Source organism: Pleurodeles waltl, chromosome 9 (assembly GCF_031143425.1).
Source record: "Pleurodeles waltl isolate 20211129_DDA chromosome 9, aPleWal1.hap1.20221129, whole genome shotgun sequence".
In the NCBI taxonomy this organism is placed as follows: Eukaryota; Metazoa; Chordata; class Amphibia; order Caudata; family Salamandridae; genus Pleurodeles; species Pleurodeles waltl.
Genome location: NC_090448.1, coordinates 383,612,576 through 383,634,238, shown reverse-complemented (window position 1 = coordinate 383,634,238; position 21,663 = coordinate 383,612,576). Strand labels below are relative to the sequence as shown.

The 21,663-nt window shown below is 42.5% G+C and overlaps 1 protein-coding gene across 1 annotated transcript in view; it reads left to right on the top strand.

Moving 5' to 3' along the window:
* The window catches only part of MAP4K1 (mitogen-activated protein kinase kinase kinase kinase 1), a 539,453-nt gene that overhangs the window by 372,462 nt on the left and 145,328 nt on the right, over positions 1 to 21,663 (top strand). Inside the window, exons 20-21 of the mRNA XM_069206994.1 lie at positions 5,934 to 5,975; positions 13,613 to 13,697. Coding sequence (XP_069063095.1) covers positions 5,934 to 5,975; positions 13,613 to 13,697 — 127 coding nt within the window. The remainder of the gene's footprint in view (positions 1 to 5,933; positions 5,976 to 13,612; positions 13,698 to 21,663) is intronic.

Below are 21,663 nucleotides of genomic sequence, written 5' to 3'. Positions count from 1 at the left end.
ATATTTAGAAATGTTAGAAATAGCATCCACATTATCAGAGAATTAAAAATTCTACCGCTAAAACATCTGCCATCCCCAAACTGAATACAAATGTATGGAAAAATTCACAGACTACTTAAATTCTCAACAAATTTACTCAGTTGAGAATTTTCTTTGGTGATTTCAACATAAAGTGGTGCAGTTTTAAGAAGTCGCTCACTTCTAAAACGTGTAAGTGATATCAACATACAACAGCTATGCACTCATCAAACCAAAATATTCAGCCAAATAGTATCTCAGCAGTCCAACGTCAACTATAATAATCCATCTATAATAATTGGATTCGTTTTACCTCTTTTTCAGCCCATTAGAGATTATTTGAAATCCCCACAGAAAGTCTATCTCTCATTTCCAAGTCCATAGACATTCAATCAGATAACTGACAAACTGCTTACATGGTCCATGCCCAGAAGCTGGTACTACTTCACAGAGAAAGCCAGTATCAGCTGAAAAGTTAACTTCTAAAACAAACCCATGCAGTCATTAGCTGGTAAACGTGCTTCCCTCAAAGCAAAGAAAAACACCTCAAGGATCTGTAATCCAAGGTTCGAAGGTGATCTTAATTGCAAAAGGGAAGAACCCAGAAAACAAACTTTAACATGGCTTGAGTTTTAATAAACTGTCCAGATCACTAACAGCTTTATAAATGCTTGAAAAATACACTGATTGGATATAAAGAATGAAAGAAGAAACACAGGGGGTGATTCTCACCCTGGCGGGCGGCGGAGGCCGCCCGCCAGAGTTCCCCCCTCCAAAATACCGCTCCGCGGTCGAAAGACCACTGAGGGTATTTTGGCTTTTGCACTGGGCTGGCGGCGACCGCCAAAAGGCCGCCCGCCAGCCCAGTGCAAAACACCCTTCCCACGAGGACGCCGGCTCAGAATTGAGCCGGCGGAGTGGGAAGGTGCGACGGGTGCAGTGGCACCCGTCGCGTATTTCAGTGTCTGCAAAGCAGACACTGAAATACAAAGTGGGGCCCTCTTACGGGGGCCCCACGACACCCCATACCGCCATCCTGTTCCTGGCGGGCGAACCGCCAGGAACAGGATGGCGGTATGGGGTGTCAGAATCCTCCATGGCGGCGCAGCGAGCTGCGCCGCCATGGAGGATTCATTTGGGCAGCGGAAAACCGGCGGGAGACCGCCGGTTTTCCGCATCTGACCGCGGCCAAACCGCCGCGGTCAGAATGCCCTGCGGGGCACCGCCAGCCTGTTGGCGGTGCTCCCGCCAACCTGACCGCCGGGGTCAGAATGACCCCCATAGTTTCTCCACCAGAATTGCCCAACTAAACCAAAATAGTTATTTCATATTGGTAAATTAACCTTAAACTGAAAATTAAAGTGGCACCAATATCAATAAAAACAAAATGCATAGAATTCCAAGATTTTGTTACTACTAAAATCAGCACTATGAAAATGTATATTAAATGATATAGAGCCTGATGTAGTACGAAGCACTGTTTGTAAATCGAAGGTTGAAAATTGTACACCCATTCATTTGCAAACAGTACTCTATTTTGCAATGCCACTGATGTACTAATCAATTATATAGAAACGTGTACATTTGCAAGATATTGCAAAATCTCCTGCTTCAAGAATATTAATGAGACACAAGTCAGTGTGCACAAGCTTGCGACTGGCCGTGAGTGCAGGGATGGAGGCAAGTCACAGCTGATCTCCCCTCTGCACTTACATTCATAATATGGAAACATTTTTTAAAGGAGCTAATGACAGGTGTTGCTTTGAAATAAAATGTGTTTAGGAGGGGAGGACATGGAGTTTGCAGTAATTCTATCGACCACTGTATACTCCTCCTTAGGCCTTAAATAGTGATTCCCAAAGAGGAACCTGACCCACTGCAACAACTTCTCTTTGTGAATCAGTTACTTCCCCAACTCAGGGGTCGAGAATTCATCTTTGCTTTGCGAACACAGAAACACTGAAGAACAGCTTGCTTACATAACTAGGATACTGAAAAGGATACGGAAATGTTTCTTCTAGTGTGATAACCCATTGCCTAATACAATACTCAAAAGTTAATTACAGTCTTTTCACAAAATCTGATGTCCTATTATTGACTCCCCATTGCAAGAAGGAGCCTTCCCACATTCATTAAAACTGTCCAAATCACACCATTATTAAAGAATCCGCAAGCAGGGTCAAATTTATTCAGCAACTACATACTGATTACTAATCTTCCATGGCTGGGGAAAGCTATTGTAAGAGGCATTGCTGACCAACTCATGCTTAATCCTTACCAGTCTTATTTCTGCAAAGGCAGTAGCATAACAATAGCTACAATAATCATTTTGTCTAATATTCGTCAAATACTAGATAAGTATGACTCTGTTCTCCATTTCCTCATTTGTCTTTTAGCTGCTTTTGACAGCATTGGCCACATGAGACTTTAAAAACTCCATGGGTTTCAGCGAGACAGTACTATATTGGTTTTCATTATTTATAGAAATTCACAAACATGTTATTAGACTGGAAAACATCACCTAAGATTAAATACCTTTCAGGTGGGTCCCCTTGAGTTCTCGCTTGAATTCAACCCTGATTAATCTTTGCCTGAAGTCATTGAGATTCTTGATGGAGGAGTCTGGAGCATCTATTTATCAGTATGCTGATGACATTCAAATCTACATAAATGTCTCTGGCCGTTGTGTCATTAACACACTAAAGTAATCTCTACTGAATATTTTCTACCATTTTAAAACACATCCCAGAAAAAGTTTGAATTCCTGCTCATCTCACAGTAATCACTTTCCAGGTTAAGCATACATTGGTATAACTTAACTGGATACTGATGGGTTCTCTCCATCACTTATACTACAGGTCAAATCTTTATAATTCTGAACTCAACTCCAAATTTCCATTAACTCTACATTGATCATGCTGCAAAATCTTCCACAGATGCACAATTTTTCCTTAAAATACTAAGGGCCTGATTATGAGTTGCTCATTATATTTCAGCCTGTTCATAAACCTCTTTTTATGCATAGGTCACAATTACAAGTTATCAGATTTTTAACACATCCAACAATTATTGGGTACATTAAGTACCTAAAGCCTTGTTAATTTTCAGCAGGTTTGACCTGTTGAAATTTCCAAGGGAAATGTGTACGGTACTTACCATATCATGTGGATTTTGGTGTGTTATCCATGTACTCATAATACGGGTTATTTATCCCACCCAATAGATAACATACCCCATAGTATTATCATTTATTAGGGGCAATAAGTAGCACCTCAAATCGTAATCAGCCCCTAAGGGTAACTCATGCCCCTTGGCAGGCCAATCCACAGTCCTTAGACTTAGAAATTCACAACCACTTCATGGCGGACCTGTCATCACTTTCAAAAGACTGGTCCCCAAGTGAGACCCTGTTCCTCTGGTATTTTTTCCCCTGTGCATGGGTGGCATGGTGACCTTACTCTATCACAGAATTCCTTTCTTTAGGATGCCACCATTTTGTTTTTTGTGAACTCTCACATTTTAATAAATTTACCACCCGTATGATAATAACAGGAAGTATATCTAAAATATCAGTTGTTTTGTCTACCTCCAACATTCATTCAGAATAGCTTTATATTGTGTACATATGATCATATGCAATTTGTATATATGAATCATGATTAACTTGACAACTTCAAATGCAAATGCAGAGTATGAATGATCTATGGCCCTCATGTATCATGCCATTTAATGGTTGGCAAGACTCCGATTCGTAAAATCAGAGCGTCTCTGACCCCAAAATGGCATTTTTAACTTCATCAAACCCAATTAGTGATTTGGTAATTTGTCACTGATTCTTACCGAATCGCTAATTGAGTTTGGGAATAGATACTTAATTGGTATTTGGAAGAGGAGTGTTAAGGGCGTCCCTTACAAATACTGATTCCTTTTGGGATGTATTAATGTTTTGCGACCTAAAGCCTGTTGCAAAACATCAATATTTAATCCACCTCTTCAAAGGACATGGGAGGCCATTTGTAAATGGGAAGCAATGCTTAGGGGACCCATTCCCCTTTGTGATTGTTCACAAAAGGCTTTTTTTAATTAGCAGGCAGTGGTCAATGAAACCACTGCCTGCGCATAAAAAATGTTTGTTCATTTTTCTTTTGCTTTTTTAAACGTATCCCCTTTTACTTTAGGAAAATGGGATGCATTTATGGAAAAAAGATGTCTTTATTCAAAATCAGTCACAAACATGGTAGTCTGCTGACCCGAGCATGCCACCATCCCTTTGAATGGAACCAATCATAGTAGGTTATAATGTATGACCTACCTCACACATACTAGTGAGGTAAGTTGAATTGTGACCTACTACACATTGATATTTTGAGAACCAACCTATTAATAGATAGGTTGGTTCTCAAAATACCAATGGATTTGTTAGAAGTCGGTGCACACATTGTGACCATCTGTAACAAATCCATTTTGTTCATTCTTATTTAAGGAAATCCAAATTATTTGTCGCAATTTATAATTCCTTGAATGGAATGTTTGTACATGAGGGCCTATGTTCTTCAAAGTTATGACACTGCTTGTTCTGGTGTACTTACTATCACTGTGATTATGAATCTATGTGAATACAGAATGTTACACGTTGCTTCGTTCAAAATGATAGAAAACATGCTGAATAATACCAGTTGGACTACTGTTGTGATGTAAATTAAAGGGCATATCACGCACAATAATTTTAAGAGACCTGTTTTGTGACACAGGAATTCAAGTGAACATATTCAATGATAAAGTAATTGTAATAGTCGTTATTTATCCTGGCACCAAATCTATGATGGGTATTATTTTTCCTGGCACTTGCTCCATTGATTAGTAATTATCCACGTGTATAATTTTTCAAAGAGCATGTTTTTCAAATAGTAAAAAAGATACTCTTTGCTCTGTTGAGGCATGCCGAGCACATAAGGCAATTATTCAAATGGGTAAATTAATGTGTTTTCTGCTGCAAAGGAGTGATGGTTTGAAAGCAGATTGGATTATTGCAACAGCTACGCATCAGATCTATCTCTTTCTCAGAGAATACTTTTGTGAAATGTGATTTAAAATGCTGAATGTGCTATCATTTCATTATATAGTTCTTAGATATGTGTCCCTGTGCCTTCAAGCCCCTTCTAAAACAGTTCACCCACTGTGCAGTCCTTGATGTAAGTAAGGTTGGGTGGAACTCGCGGAGCTTCCCTCTGCGGAACTCTGCGGAGTTACGTAAAAACTCCATGAGAATCTGCAGAGTTCCACGAGCGAGCAGAATTCTGGCATGTTGTGCTGATTTTTGGCACCGGGAGCTTGTTCTGCGAACTGCACCTGGCAGCACCCCAGAAGGTAGTGCTTCTTCCTGCCACTCAAGTAGGTTTTCAACTCGGGCAGCAGCTTTCTCAACACGAACGGGCACGACCTGCAGCGACCACCCGCGTTGAGAAATCTCATCTGGAGGCATCCTAGTACCCAAAAATCTCACTAAAGGATGCAAATTCTCGCTTGTAGACTTAATGTTGGCAAGCTGCGCACAAGAAAAAACTCTACCACATGGTGGTTGGTGGAGTTTTGCTGGAACTCCGCTCTCTAAGTAGAAAATGGAGTCAGCAAAATTCTGCGAACTCCGTCGGCAGAGTAGAATTTTTCACCCAACCCTAAATTTAAGGACTGATAGCCCCTTTGTTTTGTGAGAAATTACACTTGTGTGAATGCTGCATAGCTGTGTTCTACTTCAGCTGCACTTTGCGTGACGTCAAAGGTCCTCATTGCTGGATAGAGGGTTCTAGTGTGTAGGACAATTCAGGGATTATTCCTGTCACCTTTTGAGCTAGTGAGTTATGTCCTCAGGGATCATGTTGTTACAATACTTCATAATACTGTTTACCTTTCTCTAGGTTTCTGCTGGCCACGAAAATCCTTCCACAGTCAAAAGACGAGTAAGTGCTGAACTATATATCGGGAGCATATATAATTTTTCTTGAAAATTAGACAAGGTCTGTGTGGCGAAACTGTTGTCTATGTTTGCTAAGGTTTGCTGCTTCACAATTTGCACCGTGCCAGCGGGCTTTTATAATGATTAGTAAATTAATGTAATGCTTTCGGTTGCTTGGCACCTGGATAGCGCCCAAGCATTATCTTAGTAAATAACCTCCCTATCTCGTCTCTTGTTGCGCTACTTGGAGAGAGCTCATCAAACATCCTTCTATTTCTTATGAATCTGTAGATGTTCCTTCTTCATAGTTAGTGACTTAACCCAGCGTTGCAATGTGCAGAGATAAATAATTTCTGATGTAATATATAAAACAGTGTTCTATGTTTTGATACTGACCAAGAAATAGGATTGCCACTCTATGTTTGACCTACACATTTTTGTTTCAACTAATCTGATTGGTTTTGAGTGAGCATATGTGCCACCGTGATCTATACTGTGTTTGGTCTCAATAAATGTTTGATGACATGAGGGAGAACACCCAGCTGACTAGAAAATTTAATGTATTTGGGCATAGAGAAAAACGTTGTACCAAGGCCTGCTGTTTCTATTATCATCAAACCTTTGTGTGATAGTGCATCAGAGTAAGAGACTTGTAAACTGTGGGTGTTTGCTTAATGTAAAAGATGGGCTAGACATAATGTATATAAGGTCGGGCATTCCGGCGCTAGGGGGGCCATAAAAATGGTGCAAGGGAATCTATGAGATTCCTTTGCGCCATTTTATTTGGCACTTTTTAACACCTGCTAAGTGATTACAATGGGCCTCTGGGTGCTTTGCAGGATTACCATCATCAATTTTTATGCTAATCCTGCAAAGAACTAAACTAGTGGAGTTTTTTGCTTTTTGATCACCTGGTTTTTTACCTTTTTACTGTGGGGGAGACTTACAACCAGTGACTCACGCACAGTAAACTCATGGTAAATAGATTGCACATGTTTACCACCAGTGTCTGCCTTTTAGGATAAGCCACTGCGTCACAGCAAGGATAAGGGGACTTGGTTGGTTACATGTGGACACGTGCACGTGTGAGGGCTGCGCATGGGAGCACCTGTTGTGCGCAGCCTGGTAACTGCACAGAGATAGACTGGCACAGATGGGATTCTGCAGGATTGAATATTAACCTGGGTAGGCCTCATAATGTTAATGTACACTCATAGGGAAAGTCAGCGTGGCATACTATCTTGTCTGCAATGACACTCCATAATACATCTATGGGAAAGACTGCTTTAGAGTGCAGTTTTGCTTCCCTTTGGCCTACAGAGACCAATGACATTTTGAACTGGAGTGTAACCTATTTGGGGAAAACAATTCTGCACGTCCCAAAAAGTTAATTACATTTCTCCCCAACAGCAGGAAAAAAGCTCTCCCCAGACAAAGGGAGCAATTAACAGTGTTTGACTCAGCTTCTATTGGAAGGGTGGTGGGGTGGGAGGTTTCTGAGAAGCAATGGTACTCTAAGGGGTTTCTGCAAGGAGGGTGGGGTGGCCCCCAAGAAATGTTCCCATATTGGGGGGGTGAGAGGGGTGTAAGAAAGTTGTGGTTCCCAAGGTTCAATGATGTTGGGTGGCCCCAGAGGAGGGTGGTTCTCAAGACAGGATGCTTAGTGGTAGCACATGGGTTCCCTAAGTGGGCTAAGTGACTGACCCTTAGGAGATCTGAGTGGGTGGTGAACTCCTGAGATTCTAGGATCGGAGAATAAAGAATGTCATCCTAGAATGTTGTTATTTTTTAATGTGAGGTGGTGGCTGGGGTGGTGCCTGGCTATGTGACCAATCAGGTAGGTCCTGTGGGGTCAGACCTCAGAACGGGGGGCAGGAAACCACGTCTGTTAAGGACTGTGCTTTGGGCTATTAAAGAGGGACAGACTGCAGAGGCTCTGCCTTAGTAGACTCCTGCATGGTGCCCTTTAGGTGTACCGACCTTGGAGTGCATCCCTGTGATCCCTTTAGGCTGCTTAGCTGGTGGGTGCAGCCCTGAGCAAGATGCAGGTGGCATGTCCTCCCACAGTGGCACAACCAGGAGGCCAGCTGGGGCCTATCTTAAGTGAAGGGTCCCTGTGCTTCCGACATGTTTGGTGTGATCCCTTCTGTCCAGACTGTTGCTCTGAGATGTCATTAGGGCTCTGGAGGACTTTGCATGGCAGACTTCCAAAGGGTGCTGTTAGACCTGGCATCTTTGGCGTGGTCTCCCCTGTCTTTTTTGCCTCTGCTTTCCATGTTTTGAATGTGTGCTGGACTCTGTTTTGCTGTTTTTGGTACTCTGGGCACTTTACCACTGCTGACCAGTGCGCAAGTGCTCTTTTGTAAATTGTATTTGTAATTGGCTTATTTGATTTACTACTAAGTCCCTAGCAAAGTGCACTAGAGGTGCCCAGGTCCTCTAAATCAAATGCTACTAGTGGGCCTGCAGCACTGGTTGTGCCAACCACCCAAGTAGCCCTATAAACATGGCTCAGACCTGCCAGTGCAGTGTCTGTGTGTGCAGACTTGCACTGCCAATTCGACCTTGCAGGTGTACCCACTTGCCAGGTGTAACCCATCCCTTTTTCTACATGTAAGGCACCCCTAAGGTAGGCCCTAGGTAGCCCCATGGGCAAGGTGCAGTGTATGTTAAAGGTGGGACATGCACTGGTGTGTTTTACATGTCCTAACAATGAAAGACTGCTAAAATCAGCTTTCACTGTTGCAAGGCCTATCTCTCCCATAGGTTAACATGGGGGCTGCCTTTAAATATTATTTAAGTGCAGATCCCTTTTGGAAGCAAATGGAAATCTGGAGTTTGGTGTCTCTGAACTCACAATTTAAAAATACATCTTTTGGTAAAGTTGGTTTTTAAATTGTCACTTTGAAAATGCCACTTTTAGAAAGTGAGCATTTTCTTGCTTAACCCATTCTGTGACTCTGCCTGTTTGTGGATTTCCTGTCTGGGTCAGACTGACAGTTCGGCTGTTTGTGAATCCCCTCTAGACAGTGCGACAAAGGGAGCTGGGGAGTAGCCTGCATATCCTGATGGGTAATCTGAGCTAGAGTGGAGGGAGGAATGGTCACTTACACCTGAATGGGTTGTTCCTGCCCTCTCACAATGCAGTCTCCAACCCCCTGGTGTGAGTCTGGAGCCTGGCCTGGGCAAGGCAGGATCTTGTGAACAGCAGAGACGTTCCTTTGAAGTCTGCCAACTTCACAGGCAGAATAGAGTATAAGTACTGGACCCAAAACCCCACATTTTTAGATTTCTTCAAGTATTGAAGGGGAACCTCTGCCAAAGAGATGAGCTGAAGAGCTGAGGAGAAGTGCTGCCTGTGCTTTTTGTGCTATCCTGTAGTTGCTGCTTCTGCCCGTGAAAGGGGACAAAGACTGGACTTTGTTGTGCATTCCTGCTTGAGAAGAATCTCCAAGGGCTCAAGTTGAACTTGCCTCCTGTAGTTGAAGTCTCAGGGCCATCAAAGACTTCCTCTGCCAGCACCTGGACTCTCTGGTGAGACTCCTGCCCTGCCAAGTGGTACCCCAACCAGTCCCTGGGCCCTTGAAAGGTGAAGCTGGTGGAAAAGGACTGAAATCCACGCAAAGACCGCCGTGCAGGGAAATTCTCGATGTACCATCTGCAATGTGGCTGGTGATCGACACGCGGCTGGCTTTGCAGCTGAAATCGACACTCCATCTGCATCGCGGCTGGAAGATCGAAGCATCACAGCCAGAGAAATGACACGCAACACCTGCATGCAGCTGCTGAGAACACCGCAAACCCCATGCAGTGCGGTTTCCTGACACCGTGCAACCGCCGGGTGTGAAAAATGTACGCAAAGCCTGCCCAGACCCAAGGTGTCTGTCTGGAAACCGACGCATCGTTCTCTTGTGAGAGAGAAATACAACGCATTATGGACCTGACCAGAGAAGAAACGAGGCATGCCTCACTTGCGAGTAAGAAATCAACGCATCGCTGACTTTTCTGACGCACGCTCGCCTGTGCGGCTTTATTTTTTATGCAAACCAGGTACTTTGTGTAACAACAGCGTTCTCACTGTTTTCTATGGATTAAGACTCTTATTCTTTTGAAAAATCATATCTTGACTTGTGTATGTTGGATTTTTGTCATTCTGGTCTTGCTTGCTTTAGATAAATATTACCATTTTGTCTAAACTGGTGTGGTCTCCATTTTGTAGTGTTTTCACTGTATTACTGTGTGTGTTGGTACAAATACTTTACACATTGCTTCTGGGGTTAAGCCTTTCTGCTCATGCCAAGCTACTAAGGCGGTGAGCGGGGGTTACCCAGGTGTGTTTCTTGTTTACCCTGACTAGAGTGAGGGTCCCTGCTTGGATAGAGTGTAAACTGACTGCCAACCAGAGAGCCCATTTCTAACAGGTGCTCATTAGGTGTACCAAGTATAAGGCAATTGTCTTTAGGGGGAAGATGACAGCATGAGCCTACATGGTCACCTGTCAAGTTGCAATGAAGGGATCTTTAGCGTCCTTGCTCGTCTCTTGCAGAGCTCCTTGGAGGCTGAGGAGTTGCTTAAAGAAATTGGGTGGAGGCAAAGCTGACCCAAAGCCCATAGGCTCTTTTAAGTAACCCTGAGGGATAGTGTTAATTCCTAGGAAAGATAGGGCTTGAGGCTCCCAGAAGAATGGGGTTGGGTATTGAATAGGTAGGGTGCATAGGCCCTGTTCTCGCAGTGGAGAACAAAAGATAGGGTTCTATGTTGCTGAGGGTATTTCTGTGTTGAGCTACCTAAGTGGAGTGTGCTGCAAGGTTGCCTGACAAGGGGATCTCTGCCCTCCAGACACTGTTGGTGTGGTGGTGAGTCCAGGGGTGGATTCTGGTGTCCCGACCAGGATCCAGACCAAGGGCCATAGAGTGCTTCTCTGCAAGGAGGGTACCAAGTGTTGTGAGTGGACTGTTCTTTCTTAAGGGAAGACAGTCATCCTGAAAGGGTGGTGGCAGCTGTAGATCCAAGCGTTAGCACTGTGGATGAGGGGCATAGCTGTCTGCATCACCAGGATGTAGAGACCAGGAAGAAAGAGTACTGGGCTGAGGAATATCCAGACGGAGACCAACCAGTGGTCTAGGAGATAGGATTTAGACCTGTCTAGTGTGAAGACATTTGTGCTGAAGCACAGGACTCTTGCCAAAGAGAGTGTGATAGGCATACTGTTGTGTGACCCAGGGCAGGGGTAGGCCTAGTTCTGCTCAATCCGTGTAGGTCTTTAGTGTCCTAGATGCATCTATCCTAGAACCAGGTGGGTTGATAGTGCAGTTTGTGTTCACTGTAGGGAGAAGTGGCCTCATGGCTGGGTGAGGTAGGTGGTCTTGGTGGCTGATGGCCAACGCAAGGTATCTGGGACAGCGGACAACTGGCAAGCAGGGTGTCTTGTCAACTCCATATGTTTGTAGGGTCCCCAAGAGAAAGACCCAGCTGGGATTTTATGCAAACCCTCTTGGAGTAAAGTTTATGGTTTTGTGTTTTGTGATCAAAAAGTTATACCCGCTAGGGTCTGGTTCTATAATTGTGTAATTAGTAGACACGATATATACAGTATACAGACCCATGAAACGTTCCTGTATTGAAAAAATTATGTTGACAGTAACTATTGATTAAAGAACACAGGTTCTTTTAACATTAATAAGTGCATTCACACATGGTTATTTCTTATTGTTGCATTTAATCTTACAATGGTGTTTTTTGACATGTGTATTGTTGATTTTGACCCCTTTAGGCGGTCAGAGGTAACTCCACAATGTCAGCAAAGGCCTTTCTACCAGCCTTATGTATATTTGTAAATGAGTGCATGGTATTGAGTAGCACAGACTGGACACATTATTTATTGAGTATTATTATTGTATACCATTGAATGGTGACTACTAGCCCACACCATCTCCATTGAGTAGGCCTTGAACGGCTCTGCTCCGCTACCCTGAGAGAGGCATGCTCTACAATGGGGTGTTTGGTTCCCAGAGGAGGGCGAATGTGGACCCATTCCTTGTGTAGGCCACACAACTAACAGCCCACTTCCTTGCATTTAGGACAAGAAAATGGCAAATTTCTAAAAGTGATATTAGGAAGAAAAGGGCAACCCAATAACCCTTTGAGAGCTTGTTTCCTGAAATATAAAAACGAAATTACATTTTCCCCTTGAGTGGACTTATATGTTCAATACCAACATTAAAAGTTTCTGCTGTGCTGGAGGATTTCTATCAACATGTGTGGATGCCATCAGGCAGTTCCCAAACATGCAAGGAGATCTTTATCTTTGTTGATGTGACCTAAAATGGTGTTAAAGTGATCCACCACCATTTTAAGTGGCGCTGGAACCGCCTGATGATGGAGCCACCGCTTGATGTCAACACTATACTGCCAACCACCTCTAAATAAAGCCATAAGCATAGGAATTGAGAAACAAGCCCTCTACTATGTTTGTTTGTAGATATTTACAGGGTAAACATCTGGAAGCAAAGTAATGGAATAGTGTTATTTGTGCTTTCTTGAATTAAGATTTATCTTTGGGTACTTATAGGCTCATGGGTTCTCAACCTGTGGTCTGCAGACTCCTAGGACTCGGATTCCTTGTTGCCCATTCAGGGGTTCCACAGACCTATATGACCTCTATGCATTGTTTTTGTCAACAATCAGAAGTATTTTGAACTCTTTAACTTTATAAAATGGTTCCCCCTACAAGGATATTAGTTTCATCAAGTAAAAATAATGCTACTGTATTGCTTTTTCAATATATCTATTATATGTATTACTAACATCAACAAAAATGTTTCAGGATTTATGATTTCTTTAAAATCACTTGCAATCCAGGAGAGGCAATGTTGTTACTGCAGTGATCTGGGCAAGTATATAAAGAGATAGACTGCCCAAAAGGTCCTTCAAGGATGCATGTCCCCAACCCACCCCACCCCCACCCACCCACTGCATTACAAGTGCAGCCACTTACGGACCCCCAACACATATTGCATTATAAAGGGGTATCATTGCACTTTTCAGCAGATCTGAAATACATGCACAGGGACTTCCCATTGGGCAGCATGTACTTCCAGCTTTGATTCAATCGCCGTAACACAAAGACCCAGCATGTCCATACCCTGTGCCTGTCAGAGGCCAAGCCAGTCCGTTTACTACTTCTGCCCCCACAACGTCTACTGATAACTCTGATTCCATACGATTAGCTGTCGATTTGTGAATACCAAGGGGTCTTATACCAGTGGGTCTTATACCAGTGGGTCTTATACCAGTGTGCAATCGCTCTCCTATTAAAAAATGCTATTGCAGAGGAGCGTAGTGCTGAGTCCATTTACTGTGTAACTTCTTTGTGTATTTTTATGTATTATTTTTAGGTGCAAACCATTGATTTGGATCGGGGGTTCCAGGCTTCCAGTTGCTATTTAATGGAGCCTTGCGAAGTGAAAGGGTTAAGAACCCCTGGCTTAGAGCGTTTTAAACGTTTCATGGGTTAGATTGGTGTCATTAATGGGACAGACTCCCATAAATCTCTCTGATGCAGTTCTCCACAGAGGTCTTGTGTTTGGCAATGTGTGTTTTGAAAGCCTGTTGTCTGACGATCTTCTCTCAATCACACAGGCCAGTACACTTTTTAAGAAGATATTTATTGGCTGTCCATTGAAACTTACTTCCTGTACTTCGTGGACACATCCCAGCACCAACGGTAATTCATTTGTTCTCATTTATTCTACTTTTGCGGTGTTTTTGGTTTGCTTTCCCTTAATATACTACAAACGATTTTAAACGAATTTCACGTGCGTGTCAACAGGATGTGTAGGCTGCCAGTCTCCTCGGGGAAGACACATTTCGAATTCTGGTGTTGTGGTCCTTGCCATTCTGAATCTAAAATATTAAACCCCATGGTTAACGATTATTTCAAACGCTAATATTTTAATTTATTTACATATCTTATGCACACATCCTTGTGTCCATAATCAGATACATGGGGCCTGTTGGTGTATTTGATGGGAAAAGCTTTAAAGAGTTTTGGAACAGCATTGCTAACTGGCTTAGTCGCAACACAGCACTGTGTTTGCCCAGTGTCTGCACGGCAGTGACGCCAGATCTTTGCTGCACAGCTGCTCTAATCCAGCACAGCGCCAAGAGGCTTTTTGCAACGGGTACATAACTCCTGCTGCATCAATAAATTTATGAGGCTGGATCTTTTCCTTCAATTTATATGAATGAAAGAGATGGCAGATCTCTGTTTATGTATTCACTTTTGGGCCCAGATTTACTACTTTTTTATGCTGCATAGCATCCAGATTTGGTGCGCTATGTTGCTCAATAGGAAAACACAGTGCCATATCTACAAAGATTAGCCTGCTGGCACTCAACCAAGTCTGGCTCGTGGAGTGCACAGCCTTGTACAGAGGTGAATGTGAGTAAAACACTTAGGATCAGATTTATTGAAACGTGGTGCAACGCGGTGCTGCACCAAAATTAGCAACGCCGCGCTGCATCACTTTAGAAACGCAGGGATGCCCCGTATTTAAGTGAATACATCGCACCCCTGTGTTGTCCCCAGTGCTGACGCTAAATTCAGCTGCCAGCTCCAAAGCAGGCATCCTTACACCTTCATGCAAGGATGTCTGCATTGAGGGGTGTGATTGTTTATGTGCAGGAAGGTGTCCCTTCCTGCACATAAACAATCACTAATGGTGCTTTGGCACTTCTGTGTGTGCTGCACAATGCACCACACACAGAAGTGCCAAAGCATCATTTTCAAATGATTGTTTATGTGCAGGAAGGGACACCTTCCCGTACATAAACAATCATTTCTGGCATTTTGCTCTTTCTATGCGTGTGGCATAATGCAGCATCCATAGAAAAAGAAAAAAACGAGGAGGAATAAAAGTATTCCTCCTCGTTGCGCCCTGCTAATCCACCCCTGGGGGTGGCGTTAGATTTTGGCATTGCCTTAGGTTTACGAAATTTCATAAATCCGAGTCAGCATCAAAATGCAATGGGTGTTGCTGTGGCACATCAACAGAAACACCCATTACACGCCCCTTCCACGCACAGTGCTGCATAGGAAGGGGCCGTATTTACAAGGTGATGTTAAGCCACAAAAAGTGGCTTAACGCCACCTTGTAAATACAGTGCAGTGCTCAGTGCCACAGGAGGGTCATGAAACGTGACGCTCCTGTGTCACTAGGGGCCTATAAATACGCCCCTTAGGTCCAGATTTAAGAGGGCCTAGTGCCATTCTAACACATTAGCGCAATTATTTTATGCTAATGTGGCGTTAGATGGGCAAAAATGCTGCGCCATATTTACCAAGTGGCACAAAGCATGCATTGCGCCACTTTGTAACCCTTCGCTCTACATTATGCCTGCGCCAGGCATAATGTCTGCAAAGGGGGCGAAAAAATGGTGCAGAGAAATCTAAGAGATTTGTTTGCGTCATTCTTTTTAGCACTTTTACCACCTGCTCTGAGCAGGCGTTATAAGGAGGCTCCCTTTGGTTACAACGGGCCTCTGGGTGCTTTGCGGGATTGGTGTCAACATTTTTTAATCCTGCAAAGCGCCGAATTAGCATAAAAATTCTAACACTAGGTCCCTAACTACGGCCATGGTCCGCCATTTATTAAATACAGGGCACACATGGTGGAGCTAGGGAGGCGCTAAGTGGTACACGAAAAATGCTGCTGCACTAGGTGCAGCACCACTTTTCATAAACATGCCTGATAGGGCCAAATGTATGAAAGCCTTTTCCCGATCCTTCGAGCCGTTTGCACCCGTAAAAGGCTTTTTACCATGTAGTAATCCTATTCTGCGAGTCGGTAACCAGAATAGGTTTGCGAGTCTCTATTAGGAAGGGGCATGCCAAGGTCTTCCCATCCTCATAGCGAGTCGCAGGGGGATGTAAGATTGTTTTGAGACCGTGAATGCAGTTGCAAAACAATCACAGTTACTGCCAACTTCAAGTTGGTGGTAACCCTTTCAGAAACGGGAATGGGTCCCCAGGGGACCCCTTCTCCTTTGTGAATGGAAGCGAAAATATTTTTTCAGAGCAGGTAGTGGTTCTATGGACCACTGCCTACTCTGAAAAAAAGTCAACGAAAACTTTTCATTTTTTGTTTTTTTTGTTTTAGTTTTTAGTCCTCATTCCACCACCCTCGCTTTGGTAGAGAGAAAAAAAGAAAAGGCTGAGGCCTTTAATGTATGCATCCAAGTGCGAGGCCCTCAGCACTACTGTGCCACACCACCTGTCCTACACACTCCAATTTTCCCCACCGACTGCCATCGACCACATCTTACTATTTTATTCAGGGTGTGGTCATACCAAAGCGACACCCAATTAGGTGAGGGGAGTTTTAATCATTTGACTTGAATTTTGAGAGGAGGAATCCAGAAAAAAAAGAAAAAAAAACACATCTAAACACATTCCAGACTTAGAGGACATTGTTCCATTTTACATAACCGATTTACTGATAATTGCCAGTCCTGGACAAGGGGGGGTAATGAGTTCACCCATTTGCAACATATTTCCCGTCTGGCCAAAAGCATTAATACAAACAACAAATGCTCTTGCTGCACAGTCACTTTCTGAAGCTTTATATCTAGTTCGCATACCCCAAACACTACCATAAGGAGATTTATCCCTAAGTTATCACCAAAAATTGCCTTAAGAATACTTCCTATATCCTCCCAGTACTTACTCAAAATTGGACATTGCCAAAACATATGAACATCATCTGCATTGGCTTCCCCACACCGCGGACAATTTTTGTTGGATTTCCCAATAGCCGTTAATCTAGCTGGTGACCAATATACCCTATGTAATGTAAACAGATGATTCTTCTTCAATGCCGCAGATTTAATAGTACACCACAACTCAGAACATGACTTTTGTCATAAAGAAGTAATTTCTAGAGTAGGGAAAATCTTCCCCCATTTCAACACAGGGAGAGAAAAAACATCTTCTACTACTTCCAACTGTACATGATACCAGAAGGCAATCTCCTTTTTAATACATGTCTGATTAAATTTCCCCTCCCACGAACTCCTCCCCATTTCTCCTACTTGGCGAGACTTAACCCAACTAGATAATTGGAGATACTTAAACTTAGAAATTGTCCCACCTGTACACTCCTGGAATGCAGACCAAGATATTAATTCGGAGTCTTCCATAATCTGCCCCCATCTTACCACACCGCTAATTCTCAGTGGAATTGATCATTTATCCATAAGACAATCAGGGGTACCAAGTGAATCCCAAATCGGAGCAGAGCTACAATAATAAGCTATCTCTAACACCTTCCGAAATTGTATCCAGACCTTACAGGCATGTCTGGAGATCTTCAAGCAAACCTTCTTAAAATACTTTGGATGTCCAAATTTATATAGAAAATTATCAGCTCCTTCCGCAAGATGCGCCGTCAAAGCTCTCCACACCGATGAATACTCTGACTTCTTATTCAATAACATTCTAATATTCTTTAGTTGAAAAGCCAGATAGTACCCATACAAATCTGGAGATGCTATGCCCCCCCAAACCTTCTTTCTACTTAGCTTCTTCCATGATATCCTTACTCCCTTAGAAGCCCAAACAAATGTGGATAAGTCCCCCGGTAGTTTTTGAAACCAACCCAACTTAAACTCTAAAGGAATAGTATTAAATAAGAAAGCAAGCTTTGGGAGAATGCACATCTTTAATATGTTAGATCTTCCAATTATGGAAAGTGGAAGAGCAGCCCATGCCTTTAGAAGCTTTTTAGTTTCCATATAAGCTCTGTCAAAATTAACCCTAGCCACATCACTAAGATCAGTCGTAAACTGAATTCCCAAATATTTAATCTCCTGTTTAACTAACGGAGAAACATAGGCCATATTCCAACACATAATTTCCGTCTTTTCTGTATTTATACTATAACCTGAAATTCCACCAAACTGCTCCATCAATGTACTAATAATAGGTAGGATACCCGCCACATCACTGGTATATAGCATCAGGTCGTCCGTATATAATGCTACTTTCTTTTCCCAACCCCCACTCCGAAAAGGGTGAATATCCCTGCAGGCCCGTAACAAGATTGCCAAAGGTTCAATATATAAATTAAAAAGCAAAGGTGACAAAGGACAACCCTGTCGAGTACCCCGACTAATCCTAAATTCCTGAGACAACAAACCATTAACCAAGATTCTCGCAGTTGGGTATCTATACAGTTCCCTAATAGCCCTAATAAAAGACATTCCCAGTCCACCTGTTTCCATCACAACCTGCAAAAAAACCCAATTAACACGATCAAAAGCTTTGGCTGCATCGAAAGTCAAAACCGCCAAAGGAGCCTTTTCTTGTAACGCTAAGTCTACTGCAGCAAGTAAATCGTGAGTTAACTCATAAAGCTGTCTACCCTTCATAAAACCCTTCTGATCTGGATGAACCAGGTTACCTATAACTTTCCCTAGCCTTCTAGACAGAATCCCTGTATACAACTTGTAATCTGAATTTAGTAATGAGATAGGTCTATACGATGAACATAATATTGGATCCTTGCCTGGTTTTAACAATAAGCAAATTATAGCTTCATTCCATGATTTAGGTACCTGCGTCCCCTCTAAAAGCATAGAATTAAATAATTCCAATAAAATTGGTATAAGTTCCTCCCCCAGTACCTTATATAACTCATTTGGTAGACTATCAGGCCCAACTGCCTTCCCTTTCTTCAAAGCTTGTATAACTTCAGCAAGCTCTCCCCCACTTATCTCACTACCAAGTAACCGCCTTGCCGATTCATCCAAAACAGGGAGATGAGCTTTTTTCAAAAATGCTCTAATCGTCTCCTCTGAGTTAGCAACGTTCTCCGTATATATTTCTTGAAAAAACAACACAAAGGCTCCCTCTATTTCTGACTGCTCAACACAAGGCTGACTTACAGAATCCAATTTAATCGATAAAATATATCTATTTGAGTAATCTGACTTAACCTTCCAAGCTAACAATTTGCTGCACCCTTCTCCATATTCATAATGCGCGTACCGACTACTTTCCCACTTTAATCTGTTGCGGTTCTCCAAGAAAAAATCTAACTCCATCCGAACTTTTTTCTCTTGACGTACCAATTCCTCTAGTTGCCCTTCCTTCCCTTCTCTTCGTGCATTGTGTATTAATACCTGTACGGCATTTAAAGATGTTTCCATACTTCCCAACTTCTCCTTCTCTTCCCGATGCCTATAAGTCGCCAAGCTAATAAGTCTCCCTCTAATATATGCCTTATAAGCATCCCATACCCACCATAAACTTGCTGATCCACAATTCAAGTCAAAATACTCTCTCGTGTCTTTCTTTAGCACCTCCACTATTGAGTCATCTAAAAATAAAGAGCGATTTATTGTACACCTAGGACCCGGACTCTCCACCTTAATACCCAGATGTAGCTTTAAAGCTGAATGATCCGAAAGGTGTGCTGGGATGTGGGCTACTTTTATCACATCTATACACAGGCTCTTATGTATTAAAAAAAAGTCTATTCTAGATTTATGTCCATATTTTTTATTATAGAATGTATATCTAGCTCCTTCACCCCCTTTCCAATGCCAGATATCTACCAAACCTAAGTCCAGCATGGCTTGCTTCACCTGAGACCTAGTTTTAGGTGAGTTAACCGTACCACGAGGGGTCGATTTATGTAGAGCAGGATCCAACAGTATATTGAAATCACCTCCTAACATTACCGGATACCTAGCTAGAAGTAAAATATTATATAATTCTTGAAATGGTGTCGGATCGTCTAAATTTGGACCATAGTAACCTGCCACTGTAACCCAGTATCCATATACACACACTTCTACCACTACCCATCTACCCCTGGAATCTACTTGCACATTTCCTACCTTAAACCTTATAGACTTTTTAAGCAAAATTGCCACACCTTTGACCGCACAAAATTGAGTAGAGCATGCACTATATAACACCGAAAACTTTTCATTTTTTTGTTTGAAATGCATCCGGTTGTCATTTAAGGAAAACGGGCTGCATTTTTAAAAAAAAACGTCTTTATTTAAAAAGCAGTCACAAACATGGTGGTCTGTTGTCCGCAGCGGGCCACCATCCCTGTGAGTGTGGTCATTCCCAATGGGGTCGCAAATTGCAACCTACCTCATGAATATTGATAAGGTAGGTCATTTGCGACCCCATTGTGAATCACAAAGTATTAAGCACACTGGTAAACATCCCAGTTTGCGATTCATTTTGCAATTTCCTAATAGTGAATCGCTAAGATTCGCTGTTAGGAAATCGCAAAACCAAACTACATACTTCTGGGCCAAAGATCTATGCATAGAAAACTCAGAAAGTTCAGGCTCACTGGAGTGTGCTGTAGGCTAAAGCAAATATGCAACTTGTCTGCTTTTTGAAAAAATCGAACACATTTATACTTGTTTTCACCTGCTTCAGGTAGGCATTACTTTTTGACACAAAACATGATTTTGCTGCTTTAAAAAACCAAGCATAGAGAAAAATCTATGGGTGTTTGCTTTCATCCACTCTAATAAAACCCTTTGGACATAAATCAGTGCAAATAATCTTTTGCGACCTGTAATGTTCACCTTTCCAGCGCAAAAAACTTTTTGGTCTGTAAAGTTAATAGCATGTACCACTTTGTATCACTTTGAGTTGTTTAAATCATTCTAGAGCTGGAACAAAACCTTACTAAATCCGGACCTTGAAATGTGTCGTGTTATGCTAACATCGACATAAACCTTGACTTCAAGGATGAAGGCAGGGCATGTGACTGCGGCCTACTTTTCACAACGCCTGCAGATGTTTCTCAAACAGTGAAAGCTGTCCATTATAAACATCTTCCACCTTGTTAATGGATACTGACAGTCCTTGGCAGTCAGCAACATTTCAGTGCTTTGAACTTGCAAGTGGTGAATACCATTTAGTGCTCCACTTTGCACGTTGCTCCCAAAGTATTTGCAAATTGCCATTTAAGATGCTTTTGCTAATTGTAATGTCACTTTAGTACAATCCCTGTTGGGATCTTACATTACAAAGCCTAACAATTTGTGCATCACATGCCTTGCAAATGCAAACCCATCCCCTGTAGTAAATATGGGCCTGTGATGGAAACATTTATAATTTGGATGATTCTATTGATAAAGGTCCTCAATAGTTGGAAGGTGGAGGGTAGCATGGTGAGGACAATTCTAATGACTAATTCTTATCTGGGCTTAGGATTTCCTCCAGAAATCAAAGGTTTTTGCATTAGCACAAATCTATAAATAAAGTACCTTATCCTCAGTAGAGTCTCAGTCAAACAGTCAGCAAACTCTTTGGGAGAGGAGGTCGTGACCTACCTTGCTTGTTCTTTTTGAAGTCTGAGTACGTCCATGCTGAAAGTTTCGTCCGTGCAGAAAGTTTCGAGAGTAAATGACCCCTGAGACAAAAACTAATGGAAATCAATAGAATCCTTCTGCTTTCTGTGTTATCATTTATTGGAGAGTAAAATGCACAGCAGAACAAATTCTGGCGCTTGTAAGTATTTTAATTCAGCAGAGTGGATGCAAGGACTCGTTCAGAAATAAAAGGGAATAAGCATTGGTAAATGCATTAGGTTTTGGCTATGTGATTGATATTTGTTTGTTGTAAGAGTTAGCTTGGCGAGCCAGTTGTGCAATAT